General features: G+C 40.5%; 2 protein-coding genes across 6 annotated transcripts in view; one reads left to right on the forward strand and one right to left on the reverse strand.

Moving 5' to 3' along the window:
* Positions 1 to 141: 141 nt before the first annotated feature.
* Positions 142 to 11,988, reverse strand: ddhd2 (DDHD domain containing 2). Of its 4 annotated transcripts, none has more exons than XM_016674851.1 (18): positions 11,813 to 11,988; positions 10,041 to 10,233; positions 8,867 to 9,060; positions 8,651 to 8,740; positions 7,877 to 7,997; positions 7,694 to 7,783; positions 7,467 to 7,608; positions 7,132 to 7,340; positions 6,964 to 7,025; positions 6,754 to 6,873; positions 6,377 to 6,472; positions 6,018 to 6,185; positions 5,903 to 5,929; positions 5,374 to 5,529; positions 4,839 to 4,941; positions 4,599 to 4,757; positions 2,003 to 2,174; positions 142 to 1,901 (listed from the first exon to the last, which is right to left on the reverse strand). In XM_016674851.1, exons 1-18 carry the CDS (start codon positions 11,969 to 11,971, stop codon positions 1,820 to 1,822), a joined length of 2,343 nt encoding a protein of 780 aa, XP_016530337.1. In that variant the 5' UTR covers positions 11,972 to 11,988; the 3' UTR covers positions 142 to 1,819. The 4 variants fall into 4 exon arrangements, with proteins under 4 accessions (XP_016530337.1, XP_016530340.1, XP_016530339.1 ...); XM_016674854.1 differs by lacking the exon at positions 11,813 to 11,988 and adding an exon at positions 10,330 to 10,705; XM_016674853.1 differs by lacking the exon at positions 11,813 to 11,988 and adding an exon at positions 10,330 to 10,705 and having other exon boundaries at positions 10,041 to 10,282.
* LOC103142921 (clustered mitochondria protein homolog) overlaps positions 11,963 to 24,969 on the forward strand; it is a 16,173-nt gene continuing 3,166 nt past the window's right edge. Inside the window, exons 1-22 of one of the 2 annotated variants that reach the window (XM_007559236.2) lie at positions 11,963 to 12,051; positions 14,484 to 14,895; positions 16,605 to 16,714; positions 16,837 to 17,008; positions 17,340 to 17,471; positions 17,574 to 17,728; positions 17,822 to 17,976; positions 19,205 to 19,327; positions 19,419 to 19,551; positions 19,658 to 19,750; positions 19,851 to 20,017; positions 20,985 to 21,164; positions 21,252 to 21,692; positions 21,850 to 21,923; positions 22,022 to 22,126; positions 22,214 to 22,314; positions 22,401 to 22,553; positions 22,656 to 22,718; positions 23,590 to 23,822; positions 23,912 to 23,996; positions 24,147 to 24,300; positions 24,403 to 24,542. In XM_007559236.2, the coding sequence (XP_007559298.1) occupies positions 14,847 to 14,895; positions 16,605 to 16,714; positions 16,837 to 17,008; positions 17,340 to 17,471; positions 17,574 to 17,728; positions 17,822 to 17,976; positions 19,205 to 19,327; positions 19,419 to 19,551; positions 19,658 to 19,750; positions 19,851 to 20,017; positions 20,985 to 21,164; positions 21,252 to 21,692; positions 21,850 to 21,923; positions 22,022 to 22,126; positions 22,214 to 22,314; positions 22,401 to 22,553; positions 22,656 to 22,718; positions 23,590 to 23,822; positions 23,912 to 23,996; positions 24,147 to 24,300; positions 24,403 to 24,542 (3,018 nt within the window). In that variant the 5' untranslated portion in view covers positions 11,963 to 12,051; positions 14,484 to 14,846. Of the gene's footprint in view, positions 12,218 to 14,483; positions 14,896 to 16,604; positions 16,715 to 16,836; positions 17,009 to 17,339; positions 17,472 to 17,573; positions 17,729 to 17,821; positions 17,977 to 19,204; positions 19,328 to 19,418; positions 19,552 to 19,657; positions 19,751 to 19,850; positions 20,018 to 20,984; positions 21,165 to 21,251; positions 21,693 to 21,849; positions 21,924 to 22,021; positions 22,127 to 22,213; positions 22,315 to 22,400; positions 22,554 to 22,655; positions 22,719 to 23,589; positions 23,823 to 23,911; positions 23,997 to 24,146; positions 24,301 to 24,402; positions 24,543 to 24,969 lie in introns of both variants that reach the window. The other variant, XM_016674850.1, reaches the window with a different exon arrangement.

The following is a 24,969-nucleotide window of genomic DNA, read 5'->3' on the forward strand; positions in this document are numbered from 1 at the left end:
GAAACTGCTTACTTTTTTAAATTTGGAAATTATCTTTCTTTTTTAACCACAATTTGTAAATGCCTTGAAACATATTGAGACACTGGATATGAGAGAGTAAAATGATTTAAATAACCTCTAGAAAAAAAACACTAACACAAATACACAATGATATCTTTATTATGGCACATAAGACAAATATTCACATTTATAAAGCTATGTATTTAAAGAGAATATCACCTTTCTGGCCTGAATAGGTGACTGTCAGAACTCAACGTGAGAGGATTACGTTGAGTTAAAACACTGCTGTTACTGAAATGACACTAAAAGTTTATATATCATAGTGAAACTTTAAGTGCTTTCTTAACACAAGAAAACAAGCAACGTCAGAAGATTTAGTTTTCAATGATTTCGTCCAAAACAAAAACTCTGAACAATTTACGGCTTTGGTGCCGGGCTGTGGTTCCGCTCTCAGTGCGTATAAAAAAACTAATATACATTTATGTCGTAATGACAAAAAGACTTGGAACGTTATCGGTGTGGGACTGTTTTATCAACATACCCATAATTTTCCTATAAAATAAACTGAAACTACTGGAAGGTAACACTTTTCTTTTTATGCAACAGAATAAATAAAAAATATTTTTATTGCTAGTTGCTTGAAAAACATCTGAAATGTATGGATATCAAAAAGCAGGAGAATCTAACTTTTAAACAGAAATACATGCAGCAGAGGCATGACAGAAAATTAATTTATTCATGAAAACTACTGACATGGAAATGGGTATAATTTTGAGGAAAGACATTTTAAAAAAGTCCATTTAATAGCATTCTGTTTCTAAATCAATAACAGTATAAAGCATGTAGTGCTGGTCTGGACTTGACATAAAATTGTCCCAACTTGGAGCATTGGTAGCCTTTTTGTAAAATCTATACAAACTTACTTTGTAGTAGATACAAAAAGGAGATAAGTTTCATAATGCATAACAGAGACAATCCTGTTGTCTGCTGAGGAACCCTCCTTTCCACACTACAACAACTCTTCATAAGGATTTATACTTTAGATTCCTGTGTTAAATATAATCAAATACAAATATAAACAAACATTCGGCTAAACAGGAAAGGTGCACTGTATTTTGGTTTACGTAGCACTGTATGCAAATTGAGAGGAGATGAGTGTAGTTAGCATGAATGAATAGCTAAAATAAAGGAGTGGCAGCTTTAGGCTTCAAGCTGTTTATTACATCAGTAGAATTATTATAGCTGCCAAAGAAAACTTGTAACAGAAACAAAACCCTTCATTGTTAAACAGAAAACAAAAAACCTCAGCTGTTTCTTACGGGGCAATATACATTTTTGGTCAACGCAGACTAAAGTGACTAAAGATCAGATAATTGTATTTATAAATCTCTTTTTTCCACAGAATGGAAAAGAAATGACAGCTGAAAATGAACTAAACTCTCACATGCATTTTAAGTAATTATGATCATAATCTTTCTTTACACGACCACAAGGTCATGCCAAATGTGAAAGTGCTAATAAATTATGACATCAAGTCAAAAAAAAGTGCATTGTTTTGATCTCGAAAAACTCTCAGAATTAAATTGAAATATTTGGACTGCAGGAATGGCAGGAGAGCCGCCACTACGGCAAACAAGCTTTTGACAAACACACGTAAACCAAGATCACCCGGCTGCTGCAAACCATCCAGGCAGCAGGCCGGTAAAACACAGACGGTAAGGCATTCTGGAGAGGATTGTCTTTCAGTTTCCGGCTCCGTCGGCTGTCCTTCACTTTCAGATAACGGTCACAAGAGCAGATCTTCATTCACACTAATTTGCTACTGTTGCGGCTGTTCAAAAGCCACGCCGAGGTTGTCGTAAATCTCTCTCAGCAGCAGCAAAGCCGCGTCCTCAGATTCCCTGACACACACAGAGCATTTGTGTGAGTGACAGGAAAACCAAAATAGAAAATTCAGCGACATAAGAGCACAACTGCAGCAGTGCAGGTATTTGTGACTCACCAGTAACAGAGGTGAGACTGGATGGCAAACAAGTATTCGTTGAAGCTCTCGATGGGTTTCTCCTGGAGCACGTAGTCGATCCGCCGCCCTCCATTCAGCATCCCCATTTCAATCTCGGGTTGTTCGGCCTGCTCTGCTGACGCTGAGCACTCGGCTTCTGTGCATACTCCCGCTGCGACAGAAGGCAATACAAAAGAGATCTTACACGAAGACATCAAAACTGTGAGCAGCACCAGCGTCCGTCTGTTCTGACCCACAAAGAGAATCAAAGAGGAGAAGGGCGGCTAGTTCAGTCGTTAATGTTAAGATCATTGATGAACTGGATAAAATCCTGGGAGGTTGAAGGCTCAGACAAAAACAAAATATGTAGAAATGATGTTTACATTTAGAATGAAAAATTAGTTACAACTAATCCGAGGATTTGGTGTTTCAAACTGCAGTCTTGCTACTTTTAGATGCATCTCTGCGTCAGCATACCTGAATCAAATAATTATGCTATTACCAGGATTGGAGGAAAATGACTGCATGCGGAGGGGACGAGTCCAGAATGTGATTCAGGTGTGTTGGACGCCGGCTCTAAAGCGACTAAAGATGAATAGCCTCTGCATCACCAACACACTTCAGCAGAGCAACAACACCCAGAAACAAACCCAGTAATAGATCATAATAGATCTCATGATCTATTACTTTAACTTTCATTACTAATAGTTTACATAATCTTACTTTTGTAGACAAATCTCTGGTGATTCACTCTTCCCTGTCGTTATCACACACCCTAGCTTGAGAAACATTGTAGACTTATCCAGTCGATTTGCTGAATCAGCAGTACTTCGCATGTCATTGCATGTGACGGGGCAGATGACGGGTAGCTGTGAATCAGGCTGGGTCATTAATTCCTGAATTACCTTCTTAGCATGTTAACAGGTTCTTCTTCAGCCATTTATTTGATTCAGCTTTGTCAAGCCAGGGAAACACAGAAAACCTGTACGACAGCGGCTCTTGACGGCTGGAGCTGGACATCCTCGATCTAAAATATCTTAAAACTGGACAAAACATTGTTCAACCATTGTTCCAGGAAAGAGCCGCTGTCGGATGTTCACTGGGGCTGAGCACCCAAAGAGAAGATATGCAACTACTCATAAGTATTATTACCTCCAGAACAAAACATAATGAATTGCACTGACACTAAACAAAATTAAATTAAAGCTACAACAATCATTTTTCACTGAAACTCACAAACATAATATAAAGACAGAAGAGGAAAAAATGTTAAGAGAAAGCACAAAAAGCCTGAAATGGATAAATAATTTGATTATTTCGAGGAAATGAGTGAGAAGGCGCTTAAATAACAGGAATATCATGTAGCAATTAGCAGGAATTTAGCTGGAGTGTGTTTCACAGTAAGTCACAGAACATACTTTGTCGTTCCTCAGAGAGTACCTGCTGCAAGCGTCCCAATAGTTTTCCCAGCCAGTTCTGATAATCCACTATATAAGTAGTGACTTGCAATTATGTAGTGAAAATCCTACTTTCAACTTTCAAGCCTATCATATATCATATGCAAATGAAAAACAATACATTTGCTTCTAGGGATGGACAGAAAGGGAAGAAAAACATGACTGTGAAATGAACTCTTTTCTCTGAACTGCTATACCTTAAAGACATCTAATGATCCGACAGACTTTCCTCATTATATGACTGAATATGCACCAACATGTAGGAAAATATAGATTAAAGTGAAGTCTTGCCTACAGCTAATTACTTACTTAGAAAAACTACAGAGCTCACATAAAAATGTGCTTTAGGCCAGATACCGCAATGGCTTATGATGTTGATCAGCGAAGCTGCGAGTGAATTCAGCCAATGAGAACTTCCAGGTGGAAAGGCATGCATGGGCCTGAGGGAGGCTTCAGTAAATTAAACTTTCAGTTAAAATGACAACTTGTTTAGCAGGTGGTAAACTCGTGACGCACAGGGAGAGTAGAAGAAGACAAGCAGCCAAAGCCTGTGGTGACAATCACAACCTTTACGCAAGACCCCCTCTCTGAGCATGTGCAAAGATAAACCACTAAAGATGAACAGATTGTTTTCCTCTGTAAAGCTTTACCACAAGATATCTAACAGGTAAAGACAAGGCAATAGTGTTTAATTTGCTTCGTGAGTACAGAATGAAACTAGAAGACGGATTGCACAAACTCAGGCTGTCGACAAAGCTTTAGGGCTTCACTGCGATTACTCTTAGTGTAAACTGAATCATCAATATGATCAAAGTGGTAAAACTGAATTGTTTTACCTTCTATCCTGGCTTACCTTTTAGGTAATGCTTCTGAAGGGCCTTCGGCCACTCCTGCATTCTAGTCCAAAAATCTCTACATTTGTCCTCCCTCTTAGCAGCAGCAGTGTCTACTGAAACTGGAGTTCGCATTGAGGAGGCAAGAGGCGTGCACAGCAGTAAAACAACAGAGAGGAGAGAAGGCAGCAGCATATGCAGAGAGGAGTGAGAAGGATTCAGGAACAGTGGGTTGGACACCAGCATGTCCTCTTTCAGACAGCAGCCAACGTGAACCAAGTCAAACCCAGCAGAAGTGTTTGGTACCTTGATCCTCCTGGGGGGTCGTGTCATTTGTCGCCTCCCCCTCTTCCGCCGGGGGTAGTGCAGCTACTGGTCTGGTAAAGGACTGCCAAGCCGTCCGCAATGATCCCAAAACGTTGTTCCTCAAATCCATACTCATTCTGGTTAAACTGTCTTTAAGCTCTACGGGAGACGAAGAATTACAGGCGAACATTAAACAATTGTTTCTGACTGTGCAGATGCACAAAAGGGAAACTGTCTTACCAAGGTGCATCCTCTTTCGGCCTTTGTGGTGCGGTATAAGCATCGGCTCCAGATCCACCTCCGAAACAATCATGGGCTCGATCCGATAGGCAACAGGGTCATACTGAATGGGGATTGAGACAACACAAGACGAATGCAGCTTTTGTGGCAAGCTCTCATTTAAGCATTGAAAACAGAAGTTTTCTTAATTGATATGAGTTGAATTAACATCAAATGGAGGCAACAAGCAGGTCTTGACGCTCAATTCCAATTTTTTTGTTGAAATCAGATTTTTTTACACAGTCGTTCATACTTAAGGCATATTAAACATGAAACGTTCAAAAGGTTCAATGCTTAAAAGGCAGTCTGTTCATTTTAAAAGCATTCAACACTCAGGTTAAAACATAAAACATTGAAAATAAAAGACAGAAGTAAGAAAAGAAAACCAGAAATATGTTTAAAAACCTTTCCTTGCTGCACCTTCCTTTTCCATGGAAAACAGCTTAAATCAAACGTGAATGCTTTCGAAACTGTGAAGGAATCACAAGATACTCACTGGATGGTAAATGTTGTAGAAGCTCTTGCAGGTTGGGAATGAGTAGTTTGGATCGATGCGTTTCAGGCCTCGCACAGTCAGGAACATTCCAATCGGAGATCCAAAAGCAAAAAATGTCTCAGGGTAAAACACCAGCTGAGGGTAATCGATGGACACCTATGGGAGGAGAGACAGGAGCAGAAATGGGAGGTAGTGTGAGAAGTTAGCTAAAGTGAAACTTGCAGAAACATGTACGTCATTTAAAACTGACGGACTCGTTTTCTTCAGTGAAATCGAGCATGAAGAGATGACCACTCATGCAGCGTAATACAAACGTATGAGCACAGATACAGAGTGTGTTTTTGGGTACAACGCTTCGCTTTTTGTTTGAGCAAACTGTAACGGAGTCATAGGGATTTCTATAAAAAACTGTCACTTCAGTTCAGTTGCCAAGATCGCACTGTGTGCAAAGGAAACATCAAGTCAAAGTGAGGTCAAGCACATCAAGAGACAAGGCCTGAGGAGAACGTGGACACCATGTGAGACACACCTGTCCCTTGGCTATGCCTCCATTGGACTTTCCAGGCAAGCAGGGAGAGGAAAAAAATCAGCAACGGGTGACGCAACGAAGCAAATTATAAAGTATTCGTGTGCTTGTTTGCTACCTGTCCAATGCCGACATCAAAGTATTCGTAATCCACAGCACCAGTGGTAGAAGGCTTGTTGTGGAGGGAGGATTCCTGACCCGGCAGTTCTGAAGACTGGATGCCCTCACTGGTAACCTGAGGTGGACCGGAGTCCGAGGTCTGATGCCCTGGTGCCATCTTATAGTCCTTATAGAGCAGAAGTCATCCAACTTTGTAAATAATGCCAAAAACAAAACAGTAAATGCTAAAACATTTTTATAAAATTACTAACTGCTTGTTTCTCACTGGTTTATCCATTATTCCTTACAATATATGATAAGTAGGGTTAAATCTAAAAAGTAACACCTCCTAAACCCTACACCTGAGTAATGGCTGACCTCTGGAAGCCTCTTCTTCCTGATGTAGTGTAAAATCTTCTTACGGGGTCCAAGAGGAATTCCTAAATTTCGAAGATCACTGTCTTGGCAGAGAGCCTAAAGAAAATAATTTAAAAATGTAGTTTTCAAAATTTGCACAATATGCATAATCCAAAGGCGTCGGTCCTGTATTTCTAGTTGTGCGATACTCGTTTGACTTGTACAAAGATTTGCAGGATTCATACCCAGTGAACTCATTAACAACCACAAAATTCAGTGTTGCATCAAATCCCATCAAATCCCAATAATTACATTGACGTGTGTGGCTGTAATTTAACAAAAGTTCAAGGTGTTTGAATACGTTTTCATAACAGTCTGTGGGTTGATGCTTGTGATACCAGTGATTCCATGTCGACATTTTCTGCCAGTAGAGTTTGCAGGTACTGCTGGAGGTCCAATTTAGTCAGCATCTGCTCCAACGTGTCACTGTTCAGAGCAGAGTGTTCTCCTGATGGTACCTTAAAAAAAACAGAAGGGATTCTCTTAGGAGTAAGCTTTTCAAAACAGAAAATAAGATGAAGACATTCATAGTAAGTTCAGTGTCATACTCCTTCTCTTGCTCTGGATCTGTTCCTCTGATTGGTTAGCAGGTCAAACAGGATCAGAGAACCTGAGTAACATGAGAGATGACACACTTAAGCAAAAACAAAAAAAAAAACTTTGCAGGTTACACCTGCATGTGAATGTTTGTAATTCTGCGTTGGTAAATCTCTGACCCAAGCTGTGTCCTACGACAGAAACTTTTCCATCAAACTCTGGGTGTCTCTGCTGAAAGAGGGCATGCAGCCGGTTGACTTCTGAGGCCACTGTGTCCACTATGGTCTGGCAGTAGGTGGGGCTGTTGTAGAAAAATAAGTCCAGCAGAGTGTCGTTGGTGAAATGCCTGAGGCGGCTGATGCTGGGCAGAGTGATCCTTTGAATGTCCCTGAAATATGGGAAAAGAGGAAGGAAACAAAAACAAGAGCACAGAGGAGTTATTGTTTTTAGCAGTTGTGAGAGACTTTTTTTCTTTTTTTTTTTTTTAACCATTTCTGCTTGCCAGCTTACGTACTCATCCACACCGGTGGCATCCCCGTGCAGAGCGCTGTGCCAGTTGACAGGAAGGAACTCAACTCGACCCACATGGCCTTCCTGCTGCGAACGCCTGTAGTGGGAGGCCAGGAGGGACAGCGAAACACTCCGGAAGTCATTCACTGAAAACAGATGAAAATCAAACTGAGTCATTGATGCACATTTAAGAAAATGAATGCGCAACCACACACACACACACAGACTCACCACACTGTACGATGGATCTAAACCGTAAATCACATGCTGGACCAATCCCATGCACCATAAAGACCAGGTGATCCACCTTCTCCGGTTCACCTGAAAACAAACCGACATGATGAGAGCAGGTCCAAGCCTCCTGGCAACGAGTTCATCCTTCTTTATGATCTGACAGCAAAAGAACGCACATACCCTCAGGTATTTCTACAGAGATGTTCTCCACTCCCCTCTTGACTGTACAAGGCCGTGACTGGTCCGACGGAGAGGAAGCCCACTCATCCTGCAATCCTATTGGCTGATAATGCATTATCAGCTGAGAAAGGGACAAAAACAAACGTTGAGGAGGGACCCATGAAGCTCATTTAAAAATATTTTGTTTTTATTGTTTAAAAAAAAAATTAAACACTTCTTTGAGCACGTTTTGCTTTAAATGTGTCCTTACATCAGCATTCTTTAGATTTAAAACCATTTGGATTGAATTGGGATTTCATATACAACCATTTATATACACACTCATTATATAAGGAGAAAATGCATTTGTCAAAAGAAAAGTAAAAAAAAAAAAACCATCAATGTCTAATATAGTTTTATTTCTCTGGAAAGACATTTAATTACAGGTAGAAATCAAAACTAAATGACAAAAATGTCTTAAAGCTGAAGCAAAAGACCTCATTCCCTAAATCCAGCATTATCATGTTGGTGAAATAATTATATTGAGATGTTTCTTGTGACCACCTCACCGTCTCTCACATTGATCTAAGGGAAGTTTGTCCCACTCCTTACGCTCAGCTGTGAGACATTTGAGAGGTCTATTGCATATACAGCCCATTTCAAATCACCCTGCAGTATCTCAGTATCCAGATCTTTGTTTCAACATAGGACTTTCCTTTTCTTTTTTAAACCAAATAAACCACTTTTTCTTTACAGCTATAAAATCCAGTATGGGCTCTTCATCATGAACCTCACCTTAGGGTTGTGCAAGATGACGGTTTCTCCAGTGGGAAAGTCCAGCTTCCTTTTCCATTCGTCTAAGGTCACTGCTATCATATAGGCTTCCTGAAAACTCAGCGTAGTTGAGATGGATTATTGGTGGGAGAAAATAGCACGCATGTCAAAGCCAAAGTTGGAGAGTAAAGAAAGTCTGAAGGAAAGAAAAAAAGAAAAATATATATGTGAGATTACCTCCAAACGTTTGCTGAACTCCTCAGAGTAAGGAAAGAATCTTGTGTCTTTATCTCCTTTGTAGAACCAGGTGCAGCGGCGGACCTCAGCGGGAGCTTGGTCCCAATAGACAGCAAAGCGCATCCTCTCCTTGATGTGTACATCATAGCGCTCCCCTTCCACGGCAACCACGATGTCCTCTTCCTGTTCTCTTACTGCAAAAAAAAAAAGAGAAATTATCTATTATTTCTATTTCGAAAAGGTTAAAAAATAAGTACTCGGGTGCTTTTTCTCTGGTAATAAATAAATATATCAACCGATTGTTAAAAAATCAGATTTTTTTTTCACAATTGACTAAACTATTGTACTGTATCAAACAAAATTCTTCAGTAAAAATAGCTCCAAGGACAATAAAATACAATAAACCAATACTAGATTTATAAAGGCCTTCATTACTGTTATTCCAGGCTTTTTTTTTTTTTTTTTACAACATGCCAATGTCTTTTGGAAAGGATTTGTCGATTGTCAACAGAAGCGATAATAACTTGACCCAACTACTGAACCTGTCGACATTTACATTTCTAGATAAATGTCGTCTAGAAAAGTTACGTTTCTAGATTTTTATTTAGTTAATTGACATTTATAATTATATTAATTGGAAATGTAGGGGGTTGAAGGTACACTAAAAAATTAGGTTTAGTGTGCAGACACAACATGAAATTTTGTACTTTAGTTTCACACAGTTCTATATTCACTCTGTAAACGTGCGTGCCCAAACACAGGTGGTGTAACTACATGTACTGCTTCACCACCAGAAGAGACTTATATGAGGACCAATTAAATTCAGACTAGAAATGGAAAATTTTTCCACATATCAATTTCACTACAGATGCTTAATTATTCATTGCAGTGTAATTCATCAAAAACCCACCTAGAAACCAAAGTTCACCTGACAGGACAGTGTCCAAACATTTAGAGACAACTGCCTTAAAGGGGAGGGGGATGTGTCAACTGGACTTTGCTTCAAGAATCACAGGATTGTTTTACAATTGTATTTTTCCCCCCCAACACCGATTTGCAAGGAAAGAAAAACATGCTTAACACTTCCACCATAACATAACTTTACTTCAAACAGCTAATAGTATTTATGACGACATAATAACAGTTTATGTCTAAGATACGTATTGTTCCTTACCAGTATTGAAAGCATTTTCTAGTTTGTCAGAATCCTCTCTGCTGAAGGGATGCCAGGACTCGCAGTCATCTGCCTGACGACAGAAGAACCAGTGAGGCTGCACCTCTTGGTACGGAGGTGGCACTGACTCCATGTCCAGCATCTCAAAAGAGGAGGCAGAGGAAGGAGAAACCTCATCCAAAACAGGAGAAATCTGAAAAAAAATGAAAAACAGCAATATGATCAAAATCTAAAAGCATTGCCTCCTCTTGACTGAACCTATAATCCTCTGTAATGACAAAGAGAATACCTGCTATGGATGGTTATTTTGCGTCTTCCTTTTTGCAGAGCGGTTCACTGGTCAACCCTGCGGTAAGTACCATGAGCATAATCGGAACAATGTCCGCGCCCTCCTACTAAAACCCCATCAAGTGAGTTCAGACCATTACATAAAGCAAAGGGCAGTCAGGAAACAAAAGATCAGACCACCTCTGGATCAAACCAACAAAGCCTTGTTGTATTCTTCCCTCGTCTACAAGCTTTGTCTTGTCTGTTCTGCTGGTTCCAAGGTGGCCACTGCTTGTAAACAATTTCTTTCCACAGAATTTCTTATGCCTCCAAAACAATACAACCAGTAATACGGCTCCTGTTTCAGCGTGCCGAACGTTAGAGCCTGCCACGATTTGACACAACGTTCACCCACAGTGCGCAACTGCCAGATCATTCGAGTTGTTTACACTTTCCCAATCTTATTAAATAAGCATTCGCACAAAGCAGGAGTACATTGTTTTGTAAAGATTGAGAAACTGGAATGTGATTGGAAAATACTTACTAAGAAATAAATCCCACTGATTCCTTGAAAAATTTTACTTTTTGTAGGTGCTTATTAATGAGCTGCAGAAAAACAGCTAATATCTTTTGAACTTCTGGAAAACAACAAACTCAGGACTGGTAATTAAAAATGCTCTCCAGCCCAGCAGTGGGTATGTGCTGCGTTTGCTGTCCCTTATGGAGCCCTTGCCAAGTCCAACATTTTACAGAGTGTGAACATCATAAAAGGAGGGGCAGCATGTGATGTCCACTTTTCTCCAATCCCCAAGTAGAAGCTCACAGTTTCTTGTTTAACTTGCGGTCATGCAGTAAAGCCAGAATGCTCAAAGTTACATTTGTTCAACAAAGCATGTTTCCTGATAAAAAAAATTACTAATCTTTTTCTTTATTTCTTACGGCTTATGTCATTATTGCAACATTTACCAGTGTCATCCTTTTTTTGTTTGTTTAGCTAACATCATGCAGTCTGAGGCTGAACATTTAGTGAGTCTAACCTTTTACATTTTAGGATGGAAAAAAAGAGATAATCAAATGAGCTTAAAGTTTTCCATGTCTGACTAAATGCATCTCTGCTTCACTTAACTCCAAATACTTTCATTAGGTTAGTAAGCTAATTATTTAAACGTTTTCTTGGCAATTTTACGCCTAGACAGGCAGAACATGTAGTGTCAAAACAAGACCTAATGGAGAATCCCATGTTTATTGATAATAATGACTACAAGGTGAGTTGGGAATGTTACAGATATGCCTTAGTATATATTTTTTTCAAAACAGATTAATTAAACCCAGAAGCATCTGTAGGAAATAAAACAGGACATCTACATAAACACATTCAGTTATGGAAGCGAAACATGCATAAATCATGCAAAATGCTTTTTGAAGAAGGACAGAAAATAAACGTACTGCAAGGTCTAAAACAGAACCATTTGCATCGTTATATGAAATCCCATCTGCAGCCTCACCTGTGCCTCAGGAAGAGACAGCTCGGCCTTGCTGGCCTCAGGTGTGTTGCATGTTGCAGCAGTCTGAGTAGGGTTGTCAAAGTCGTCCTGGGTGGTGATGTTGTTGTTGTTTGGGGCAGCCTGAGAAAGACCCCCTCTGTCACCCTCACTGGATGACATCGGCCCGACCCTCAGCTCTTACCTGAGGGGTGGAGCACTGTCACAGGACCTGGAACAGCCATATGCGCATAGAGTAACAGGTAAACAGACGACTACTGCATTACCTGATGTTACCTTGAAAGAGCATAATAGATGGTGAAGCTGAGAAACAAGACAGATTAACAGCGACTAACACCTTACTTAGAGTTTTAACGTGAGGTGTTAACTCCTAATCGTCTGATTTAAAGCCTCCTTAACTTCTGTCCTGTAAGTAAGTGTATTGAAATGGAGGTAAACAGTTTGGTTTCGATCAAATATAAGGGACGCATTATACACTAGAGAATTTTTCGGAATAGCCTTAAACTCAACTAGCTAATTTTTGTTAGCTAGTTTTGCAAGTTTTGGCCCGAAATATTTTAAATGACTCGGAAAAAACCCAAAACAAACATAACGTTCAGGCCACGGGTTGATGAGTGTCATGCTAGCTGAGAAACAGCGACACAACAGCTACGTTCTTTATTTTCTTATCTTCCAGATGTTTTAACATCACGACATTAACAGCATTAAATAACTGACAAAAACTCACCGCGACCGTCTCATATAGACCGAAAACAAACGGCTTGTGCGGACGTTATGTTGCTCGGTTTAGCTAATGCAGCTAGCTAAGGAAAGCCTCCTGTCAACTCAGCTGTTGTCAAGATATGTTTAGGTGTCGTCGGAAATACGAATTTTATAAGTCAAACGTTTTCCGACAGATTTAGTCTACAAAGCAAACAAAAACATAACATATCGTTAACATACTTTATGTTAACTACTTTATGTTAGTTAACATAAAGTACGTTTAAAATGAATCTTTTCTAAAAGGTATACGTGGAATGTTACGGAACGATAAATGCTATTTTAAAAGGAGTTGATACAAAGAGCGGCTTTTCTAAACCATTACACAACTGTACATTTTTCAGGGGGATAATATTTCACCATAACATTAGTGACAGGTTAGTTAAATAATAATAATGATGATAATAAAAAGAAAGGTGAAAACATTTAATAACATCCACCCTTTTAAAAAAAATTAATGTACAAGAAACTTTAAAGGTAACATCGATAAAAGCAAGGTTGCAGCTGTCGTCAAAACTATAAATTACTTCGTGCATACGCTTATTTGTGAAGTAAAAACAAAGAGTGAATGTAAGAGGAAGAGCCTAATTGCTGACCCCCACTCCAGTCTTAAATTTAGGAAAGAAAATTGTGGGATTAATTTGCTAAATGATTTATTCAGATTTATTTTGGATTTTAGGCATTTCACCCCTTTGTCTTGTAGTTTGAGTAATTTACTTCACCTCGACGGGCCACTATAAGGAGGTTTTGTGACCCTAAAATATATTTATCAGCCAGAAATCGTCTTAGCAATAGAAATTAATTCATTTAGGCTACCATGCACAGTTTTTTTTTTCAAAATGTTACAAATAATTATGTAAGAGCTCTTTATTTGTGAAAAGACATAACTAAAAAGAAAAACAACCTGACATACAATGGCTTAAACACATTCTGAGTTAAAATGACTCAGGCAAATCTTAGGAGAATATAGAAAAAAATATATTTCTTCTTTTTGATATATATATCTTAACAAAAGATGGCATGTCAATTTTTATTTATGCTGTCTCAATAACTAATGGAAAAGCCTCACTCAAATACTTTTAATTGCTAAGCAACTTGTGCATATTTCCACTGGTATTCTTGATGACTTGTCTTTTGCAGAGATTTTGAAGTTTTTGAAATGCCTTCTTGTCATCACTCTAATCTTTTGTTCCCTTCTCAGCTTCTACAGGTGTGAATAATTTAGGGCTTGTGCCAAAGGATTAATGACAGAATAATAAAACTATTTAATTTGTGCCACTCCTTAATTTTCCTCCCCTGTCTGGGAACTTCTTTTATATCTGTATGGAAGTGCCCCTGGCACAGTCATTTCCATGCTCAGCATAAATGTCATGAGGTCAATAATCTTTAATCTATGTAGGTTTTTTTTTCTTTTTTTTTATCTGGTCTGGTCTTGACTTACCTGTCCTACAACTACAGCTAATTTAGACAACGCCCTGCCCTACTTCTACATTATTCAAGCTTATTTTGTAGGACACCAGTGATAACAGACAGGTGACATTTGCAACCCACACATCATCGGTATTATTCAAACTGAGATAATGTCAAGTATGTGTGTGCTGAAACATAGCAGGTGTAGTCCACTAAACAATCACAAGGAACCACATCACACACAGATTCACCCATCTGTGGAAGTTCAACCATGTCTTGTTGTATTTTCTGCAAACTGACTTAATGAACAGTGTAGCATGGTGGATCAACTTCATGTTACAGCGGAAGGATTCATGCAGTTTAAAAGATTGTATTTGTTTTAATAGATATGTCTTACTGCATTATGTCTTCTTCTGACAAATTGAAATGACTTTCAAAACTCAATGACAACATAAAAGCTAAAAATGCCAAAAGCTTTGTGCTCAATTCTCACTTCTACTTGCAGGCTTATGGGGGAGGAGTGAAACATGCCTGAGGGAGGAAGAGTGAGTGAAGCTACAACAAAGACACACCCAGTCCAGCAAAGTTTCTGAGGCTGTCTGTGTGGAGCAATAAGAGGGTGTGGCCTTTTTTGCACACTGGGAACAGATAAGTTGAGTTTGCCTTGTAAAGAGGTGCGTGAGTCACAGTCGTGAACAGTAAGCCGTTTACTTTCACTCCGCTGGACACTCTCTCTCTCTCTCTCTCTCACGCTCACACACAGTCCAGCTGCACAAATCAAACACCCTTTTATCCGCTCTCTTCTCCTCTAGCAGTTTTTAGACAAGACTTTTTTTTAGGGAGTAAATAAGAAGTAAAACTCCCAGCCATGAAGGACAAAGTGAAGAAAGGAGGAGGAAGGAATCAAGTCAAAACTGGTGAGTAATCCCTGTAATCACAGGTTTTTCTCTTGTTCCTTCTTTTCCCCTTAGTGGATTCTTCTACTTTGTGAAGAATGTGTGGAAGTAGGGTGGGAGATCTGGCACAGCGCTGACGCTCTAACATGGCTGGTGCTAACTGTCTAGCCTCTTGGAGAACGTGCAGTTCATTTTTTGCGTGTTTTTAGAGCACTCCTGATCCTGACACATTCCTTACAAAATGGCTAACCCCCCCCACACCCCTCTATAATACTGTAACAATCCAGTTATAACAATTTCAAAGAGTAGATTTATTATGAGAAGAAGGAGCAATGCTCTCCAGTGTGACTTCTTCACCTTACTGAACATTTGCCACTCCCCTTTTTACGGAGTTGAATTATTGAATTAGGGTTCAGTGTGTGTTGGCTCCTCTCCAAATTAGACTGAGTCAAACTTTTTCCTGCAAAATAATAAAATGATGGCACCACAATAAAACTGAAAGGTGGTGAATTTAATTACCTGGATGCTTTGTGTTATTACAATTACACATAAATGACAAGGCAGTTTTTTTTTGTTAGTTTGTTTGTGATATTTTAAATTTTCTTATAATCTTTAAAAGTTATCTCAAATCTCAATTCTTCAAAGTTTTTAGGACGTCTCAAAGTTGATCATGCAGTGTTTGTCAAGCCATTCAGCACCAATTTATGGATCATTCATGCATAAAAAACAACAACAATCAGAGCCATGTTTTCACATTACAGATGTATTTTTTTTAAACGTCTTTAACCAGTGTGTTATCAGCAGTTTTTCACTTATATGTATTTTTAAGTTGCTCCAATTTAAGCAAAAGAATGACACATCTTGGCAAAATGAAAGCTACTGTTTTTGAAATAGATATGAGACTCTCAAAACAGCTTATTTCATTTTTTTTTCTGTTAAAATAAAGTAGCAACTCCTGCAGAGGAAAGAAAAACGATGCCTTCTTAGCTTCCAGAGGGGAGGCGCGTTCCTCCAGCCAATAGCGGCTATTTGTCGACTGGAAGCTTTCCAGTAGTAAAGCAGATCCAGATTGACAGCATGAGCAGATAATCTACCGTAGTACGGAGAACAGTAATCACACACAGATCAGGATTTGTTGTGTTGTGGGCCTTCAGTGCCGAATGGAAGAAGTCAAACTTTTTGGGGTTTTGCGTCTCTTGTTACACTGCGCTGTCAGATCTGGGTGTGGTTGTCGTTTCACCTGGAGATGACATCAAGGCCAATAGGCAAATGCAGCAGGTTTAGCCACAGATCAGTTTGGGGAACACGCCGAGTCCTGCTTCGCCTGTGGTTCTACGTGCGTGTGTGTGTGTGTGTGTGTGTGTGTGTGTGTGTGNGTGTGTGTGTGTGTGTGTGTGTGTGTGTGTGTGTGGGTGTGTGTGTGTGTGTGTGTGTGTAAATCTGCTACGCCCCATTTATCTTCTTCTTGGCTTGTTTTTCCCTTCCTATTCTTGTTTTTTCAGTAGGACTCTTCAAGTTAGCTGAAGGGGATTTTTGAAAAGGTCTAGATACACAAAATAAACATAATGAGATGATATGCTCTGATAAAATCAGAGCATATCATATCATTATATTCAAGTTATCTTTTGACACAGCTAGGTATTTTCCAGGAGAAATTTCCCATTATTTTCTCCTGTTTCTACAGACACTGTAATTATTCACAGTTAGTTGGGTTTCTCTCCTTCTCATAGATGTAATCAGTGCAGCCAATGGTGACGATGCTGCTGATATCAAACAAGAAGAGGGCACAGCGTTTCCTGTGAAGATCCAAGGAGCAGGAGTCGAGCCGTTTGAACTGCAGGTACGAAAACAACAGTGAGAGGCGAGACGGCATTTTAGTTTCACCTTCAGCCATAACCCACAAATTCACTTTGTTTTCATGACCCAGAGTTTTGAGGTCCTTTCTGTGTTTGTGCTGCATAGGTTAACGCATTTTGGCTCGTTCAAGATGCAATAATGGCCTTGCTGTCGAGGAATGAGGTGTGTCCACGTTCCAACTTGTCTCTCGCTCTAGCTGGGACAACACTGGATCCCCACGCCGAGCTGCAAAGCCTTAAAGGCCTTAAAGCAGGAGCTCTCATTCGCCTGGTGGAAGGTATACTCTTTTGTTATTTCAATAAATTTTTTCTGTGTGATTTCTCGCTGTAGCTGCACGATTGGGTAATGATTAAATCTAGTGACATGACATATTTGTCCTATTCTGGTTAGTATTTTACACCAGGATTTTAAAAATATCCTCACCCCATAAACTTTTTCACATTTTGCATAACTTAAACTGTCTCACCCATCTGCTCACCGGGATGTTCTGGATGCTTTTTGAGCGACGTTGCTCATTTCGCGGGTTCAGCAGACCTTTCCCACATCACTGTGACTTTCATAAAGACGGTCAGGCTACACTGTATGCTAACTAATGCATGTCTCTGCAGAGCCTTACACCTTCCACTCCGCCAGGGTTCACTTGGCTCGGGTTGTGGAGCTGCTGAGAGCGTCCGGACCTCATGATGCGCTGAGAGAAGGACAATCACCAAGCGTGCTGGAGACACTCACACACACACCGGGTAAAAATGCACGAAGAAACAGCCCACTGAAGCAAGACGGCAGCAGAAAGTCACAAAATGATTTCTGACTCATTCTGAAATGTCTCTCCGCTCCTGGTACAGACTCGAGCCTGCCAAATGGAAAGAGCCTGAAGCGCTCGTTAAGCAATTCAAAGGGAGAATCAGCCAACCAGGATGGACCCCCACCTGAGTACCTCTTGCCTGGCTCTTCAGAAAGACCCCTCATGGCCCTGCTGCCACACAGTTCTCAATCAGAGGTGGATTCATACCAGAGTCTGTCTGGGAATTTGGCTTGTTTGACCCAAGAAAGCACAAGTTTACTATTCTCCTCTTGATGCATGTTTCACCAGGCCCCCAGCTACCTGAAGGACTTGTCTCTCAGCTGCTGGCACCCCCCACCAGGACACAGGAAGCTGCAGGGAGACTTCATGTACATGACAGTGGTGACAATAGAGGGTCGGCATTGTGATATCACATCCTGTCCCAAAGGTTTCTTCCTGAACAGGTGAGCACAGTTGCAATAGAAATTGTCTTATTTTCTGACTGGGCAGCAGTAATTAGATAGTTAAGTGTTTTGATACTAGAGCAACATCATTATGCAAATATATCCCATGTTTTTTAAATGTCTCAAGGTTCTTCTTTTGGGTGGTGGGTGTTATCAATAGCACAAAGCTATAATCGTGAAGTTGGAGGAAATTAATACACAGTTTTTTAAATGTCTGGTGTGCATTTATTTGTGTTCAGCCATATTTTCTCTGATTCTACTAAATACAATTATTGGTAAATAGAGTTCACCTGTGTGTAGCTTTTGTCAATAATATCAGTTCTGTTAATTCTTCAATGTTTGTTAGAGGACATAGTTGAGCACAAAGTATAACGAAGAGCGAGGAACGCTACAGACAAGTCACAATGAAACCTGGGGAGAAGCTTAACACAGTTAGGTTATAAAACAATATCCCAGGCTTTGAAATGTTATGAAAAGCTGCGTAATGCATGGCTTGAGAGTAGAAAGAAGGGTGACACGTCTGCAAACCTTACGAGGAGATTGCTGGTTATCTAAACTAACCAGTCGGACAAGGACAGCATTAATCAGAGAAGCTGCCAAGGTTTCAGTGGTAATTCTCATGGAGCTTCAGCGTTATTTCAGCATGCAGCTGCATTCAGGACAGTCCTGAAAGAAAATATTTTAGAAGCTGGATGACACTTGAGACTGGAGAGGAAGTTTCCTTTCCCACAGGACACGACACTAAAACACTGCCAGTGCTACAACATAACAGTGTAGATCAAAGTATTTCCATGTCAGGGTCCAGAGAAAATTTACTGAGACTTCTTGTAAAGGCGATTCAACCTCACTAAGCTGGAGGTATTTTGCGAAGAAGAATGGGCAGCAATTTTAGTTTCTACATGTGAAAAGCTGGTAGGTATACTAAGAAAGATTCGCAGCTGTAATTTAATAAAATATTGTATGAAATATTGCTTTAGGGGCATGCCAGAATGACCAGATTTCTGTTTGGAAAAACAATCTGAAAGCCATGAATGAATGTATTTCCATTTAACAACTATGCATTAAAATGACGTGTGTAAATGTTTTAAGGATATGTCTTTGCAGGAGACTGCATGTACATCCATCCATCTACCAGCTACACCCGCCTGTCCCTGCAGAGTCTCTGGTTATCGCAAATGAACAGTTTTAATGTTGTTTCAAATTTCTTTTTTTTTTTTTTTACGTTTAGGTCTACTGACGATATGTTTGACCCTCGTCCTGCGCAGTCTACTCCGGTCTGTCACTGCCTCACAGACTTGCTGTGTCATGTCAGTCCTACTTTCAAACAAGCCTTTACCACACTCAAAAACAGGTCAGTAATATTAAATACCACTGGATGCTGTAAGAACCGCTGCGGCTGAGCGTGATGGATATGAATCTGCATTATGTCTCTCATCCTTCAGGCCACCACAGCCACCAGTAGAGGCAATGCCCACTCCTTACCACACGCTGTGCTGGCTCGGACCTCCCTGCGCCTCTCGTCTCTACAAGAACACCTTCAGTAGATTGGGGGTGGATGAGCAGGCGGCAGCACAGGTTAGATACCACACAGCAGTGGTTTGGTGTTTGGTCTTAATCGTGGCAGTATTGCATAAAACATAAATATGCCAGGTTTGAGCAGCTTTGTGGGTCTCACCTGTAGACTCCAGACTGGAATGAGGAGTTACAAGCAGCCAGAGATCTTTCCCAGGGGAGTCTGGAAGAAAGACTGCAGAGAGACAAAGTTTTGCTACAAGTAAGAAATAAGCCTGTGATTTTTTTTTTTTACTTGTGAGAGAAGTACAGTTTCTACATCTTTCTGGATTCCTCCATCCTCTTTTTCACTCACACCTCAGGTTAACAGTGCTTTCGTAAGGACTGTCATGCAGGCAGCTGAGACGGTCATAGATGGATTTGTCGAGCCAGTAAATGGAAACCCTGAGGACCCAGCATTCCTTTGGAGCGGCCTGTTCATGAGCCAGGGGGCCACAAGTCCAGCGTTTGGTGGTGAGAGAGGTCGCAGGTAATAAAAGTCTCAAGTCTTTTAGCATACACGGGAGAGAAGATGCACAAAACTGGACATTTACGCTCACTCCACCATTGCTGTCGCTCCTTGCAAAGATTTGCATGAAAACAGCACAATAAATTGTCATGGAGACTCGGTCAACCTAAGATGAGACTCTTTGCTGCAGTTCTCTAAAAAGTGAGCTTTGGAGGTGTTTAGCTTCCTTACAATACACCTCGCAGTGTGTGGAGAGAGGATAAACTCTAGTTCTTGACCAGTTGTACTTGTCATATTTCCACATGATCTGAACTAATTTAAAATAAATGTAGTTCAGACTATATGAGCTTCCCTTCTGAAGCTGCTGCCCCCACGACCCGACCCCAGATAAGTGGCAGAAAATGGATGGATGGATGGACTATATGAGCAAGTTTAGGAGAGTTGTTATTTTCTTGTGGCGGTTTCCTGAGTCATGAATACCAATACTTATTTGTCTTAGTTAAGTGATATGCTGTTCTATCTTCCGCACATTAAAGACGGACTTTTTTATATTATGCTGTGGGAACGCATTTGTTCTGGAGGGACAGAAAAGCTGATTCCTGTTGACAGGGATTAATAATGAAATAAGCTATTGTCCATTAATATTCATTGTCGTTTTTGGCTGTATCATGAAAAATTTATAGGGGATGAATATTTTTTGCAATTGTAGGGATTATTATAGATGCCAATGAGTGTGATAGTCATAACACCGACAGTGTGATCTTCTCGGATGCCAAGTATATCACAATGTTGAGTTTTTCCCTCCGGAAAAAAAAAAACCCAACAAAAAAATTAAAAGTTGGATTTTTAATAAAATACTTAGCGCAACATTATACTATTGTTAAAACAAAAGATGAATTTATTTCAAGGCATTTTACAGCTTTGGCAGAGGTTTCTAATTGAATTTTTTGTTTGTTTATTTTAGTATTTTCTGATCTCCTGCTTGCAGGGCAGCTCAGAGGTTGGAGCTTAAATGCGTGCAGGCTTACAGTGACTTAGAGGGGCTGCAGGGGCTGCACACTTTACCCACAGCCATCGTGGACTACAGAGGAGTGCGTTTGTCGGCCCAGGGCCTGGCCCCCGGCTTCGAAAGCTCAGACCAGGACCAAAAAGATTCTCCTGCCTCGGGGTACTTATGACCTGTGACCTATATTTGAGCTGTGTGAGACTTCTATTGCGCATTTGGAGCTAAATCTGTTTCTTCTTCTCTCGTCAGAGGTTTGCTTTATGGGGTGAACGCAGGGCCCCAGGAATCCCGTCAACGCAGACGGCTGCTGGCCTTATTGGCTCAAGCTGCCAAAAGTCTGTTCATCCAGAGACATGTCGTTGTGGCCCCCAAGGGTCACCAGGTGCCTCTGTTCACCTCCCTGGACGCTCAGGGCCTGCTGGGGGCTGATGGGAGGTTCTACCTGCTGGATGTATTCAGAAGCTTCCCAGTTGATGCCAACTTCTGTCCAGAGGAGGAAACACCAAGTCAGACAGCTGCTGGGGAGGAAGAGAGCAGCAGAAGCTGTAAAGAGAACGAGGAGAAGAGCAACGGGAACGAGAAACAAGGCTGGCCAGAGAATTATCAGAGTGACTCTGGGCTGCCAAAGAAGTTTCCTCACAGTCTCTGTAGGCTGAGGCCAGAGCTGGTGCAGGCTTTCATTCAGCACAAGTGAGTCCGATGTGAAAGAAAATTTTTACATTCAGTTCTTTTATTATTATTATTATTATTATTATTATTATTATTATTATTATTATTATTATTATCATTATTATTATTATTATTATTATTATTATTATTAAGTTTAATATTTTTTGTTTATTTTCAGACATTGTCAGTTCACCCAACGTGTGAAGGAGAAGATGGATGAAAATGGAGGATTTGAAGAATGTGCAACAGCCTGTAAGGAGTGTTTCGGCACATCCTTGTGAAAGGAAATTTGAATCCCGTTTAACACGAAGCACTCATTTTATTCTGGACTTATATGACTTTTCTCCCAGGCGACTCTCGAGCGACTGATGCCGTACGAGCTGCATGCAGAGACGTGGGCTCCGTTAGTGACATCATCTTTGAGATGCGCTTTAACCCAAATGTTTTTTCTCCAGGTAAACGTGTTAAGTGTGCCTTCTCAGAAACAACAGACAGACGATAGATGTTTACCGGAGCATGCATTTCTTGTGTTTTACATTCAGGAATACGTTTTCCTCCCTCTGAGAGCGCATCAACAAACCTGCAGGAGAAGCTGCTGAGAGAAGCCGCAGCTTTCATCATCACTCACCAGATACCAGACTTTGTGAGTGTTTCGCATTTCGTGCTGCAGGGAAATTGCCTGCAACGACAAAATCAGTGCATAAGACGTTTTAATGATTGTGTTTGCAGTTGCAGTGTTGCCTACACAGCAATGAGGCGCCGATGGACGGAGTATCTCTGAAACAGGCGCTACACCAGAGAGGCATCAACCTCCGCTACCTGGGGCACGTGGTCAAGGCGATTTCCCAGTCAGAACACAAGGAGCAACTCAGGCATATAATGGTGTGTTTAATTTCCTCACATTTAATTCACACATTTAAAACTGCCTTATTGTGACCATTTTTTAAAATAATGTTCTTCTTTCTTCTGCTTTATACTACACAGAGGTCAACAATAGGTGAAATTTTCACCCGCTCAGCAAAAAGAGTGTTCAACCATTTCCTACAGGTAATTTGCAGTATTCAGTGATAACTCTGATAAGTTCTTATGTCTGGGAACTTTAATACATGATGGGTGGTAAAAGACTTTTCCAGTTGGAAGTTTACATACATTCCCTGTCAGTAGTATAATTTGTGTCAAACATTTTGGGTAACTTACTGCAGGTTTCTCACAACAGTTTGCGGTAAATTTGGCCAAGTCCTCCAAACAGAACTGGTTCTCACACATCTTCTATAAGACTGAGATCAGGGCTTTGCAGTACTACTCTAAAACACTCTAAAACGTTGATCTTTTTGTCTTTAAGATACCTTGTAGCCAAGTTGGTGGCATATATTGGCATTTTGTAAGATTGTTGTTAAGCTGTTTAAACTTCCTGGCTGATTTTCAAAAATGTTGCTTAAATGTCCTGTGTAATGTTCTGTCTTTATGATGACATTTATTTTGTAAAGTGCACCAGTCCCTCCTCCTGCAAAACACCCACACAAAATAATGCTGCCACTGGTCACTTCACAGCTGCAGATTTTGTTCTGAGTCTTGCAGACTTTCCCCCTTTCACCTCCAAATGTAACAACTATCATTTGACCTAAAATGTCAGTTTTTGTTTTTATCAGACAGATATATTTAAAAAAAAAAAAAAAAAAAAAGGTAAATGATTCTGGCTGCATTTTAATCTGCTTTTGGTGTAATTACTTTTTCCTTTCTGAGGGACTTCAAATTAAGCCAGTGCTTTGGGCTTGATTCACACATTTCAAACCAAAACACTCTAATCTGGTACAAAGGATCTTTGTACCAGATTAGAGTGTATGTAAACTTCCGACTGGCACTGTAACTGTGGTTCTTCACAGAAAATGTAGCTCAGCATCTCTTCATGTCTACACAGGGTGTGGACGTGCCGAGCCTGTCTGCAGCCGTCAGTCATTTCCTCAGTTGTCTTTTGGTGCATCACTTCACACCCTCTCCTGTCGGGGAGGAGGCTAAGAAGAAGTCACGGAGGCGTGGCCGTGGGGCCGGGGCCTCCGAGAGCACGCCCTGGAGCATGCTCACTGGATCTGAGCTGTGGAATCTGGTCTGCCAAGATGCTGTCGAAACATATGGTGTCTCTGACAGCCTCGGGTGAGAAGTCACAGGCCTTGCTCATTCACCCCCCTTTGTGTGTTAAGCAATGGTGAAGCTAATGCTTAACCCTTGCCATTTTCTCATAGTTCAAGTCCGAATCACTTGGTGGAGAACTATGGGCTTCAAAAACTCTCTTTGCTGAGAGAATTCTGTTTAAAGACCGGAGTGCAGGTAATCAAATATTCAGTTTTGCTTCTTTGAATCAATACTTTGCAGTTCTAAAGATGCCTTCAGGATAAGACACAATGCATATATTAGAAACACCCTGAAAGCAACACAAACTCTTTGAAAACGCCACTGAGAACTCTGTATCTGCACCAGCTGAGACTGAGAGACTACATCCTCGAGAACCAGAACAAAGCGCCCTTCAGTCCGGACGACATCCTTAACATCTTCCCCGTTGTTAAACACATCAAAATGCCGACTGCTGACGCTTCAAAGGCATACCGAGCCGCACAGACTTCCATTCAGAAGGGTATGTCTACAAGAAAAGAAAAAAAAAAAACAATTGAGTATATGTTCAACACATGCTTTTGAGTGGCTCTTGTGTTTATGAATCCTCCATTCTGGTGTGTAGGTCTGCTAGATCAGGCCCACGAGCAGCTGAAGGAAGCAGCTTACCTGTATGGCAGAGTGTGTGACGATCTGGACCCCGAGGCCTGTAACTGTAACAGCTTGTTGGCCAAAGTCACCTTCCTGCAGGGGAAAGCAGCTGAGGTATGCTCACAAAGCCTTTCAACGTCTGACAGTAATGACAGAGTATTAGCAGATTTTAAAGTATTCCAGATGCATTCTCCAGTGATGGATAGCTGTAGCTGATTACTTAAAACATTGCTCTGTGCATTGCAAAGTATTAATCCTCTTGAAATGTTTTCACCTTCTGGCACATTACACCCACAAACATAAGCATAAGCATACTTTATTGGTGTTTAAAGTAATTAACCAACATAGAAATGAAATGAAAGGAAAACTATGCATGGTTTTAAAATTAATGTCAAGTTTACTCTAATATTGTACCATGCACAAACAGTTGCCTTGAGAAGTCAAGCAAACATGTGGAAGAACTGGCTCTGGCGAGAGAAGACCAAATAAAATGTTTTGGCCTACAAGCGAAACAGTAAGACAACTAACAGAGCTAATCACC

This window comes from Poecilia formosa, unplaced genomic scaffold, assembly GCF_000485575.1.
Source record: "Poecilia formosa unplaced genomic scaffold, Poecilia_formosa-5.1.2 Scaffold103, whole genome shotgun sequence".
Taxonomy (NCBI): Eukaryota; Metazoa; Chordata; class Actinopteri; order Cyprinodontiformes; family Poeciliidae; genus Poecilia; species Poecilia formosa.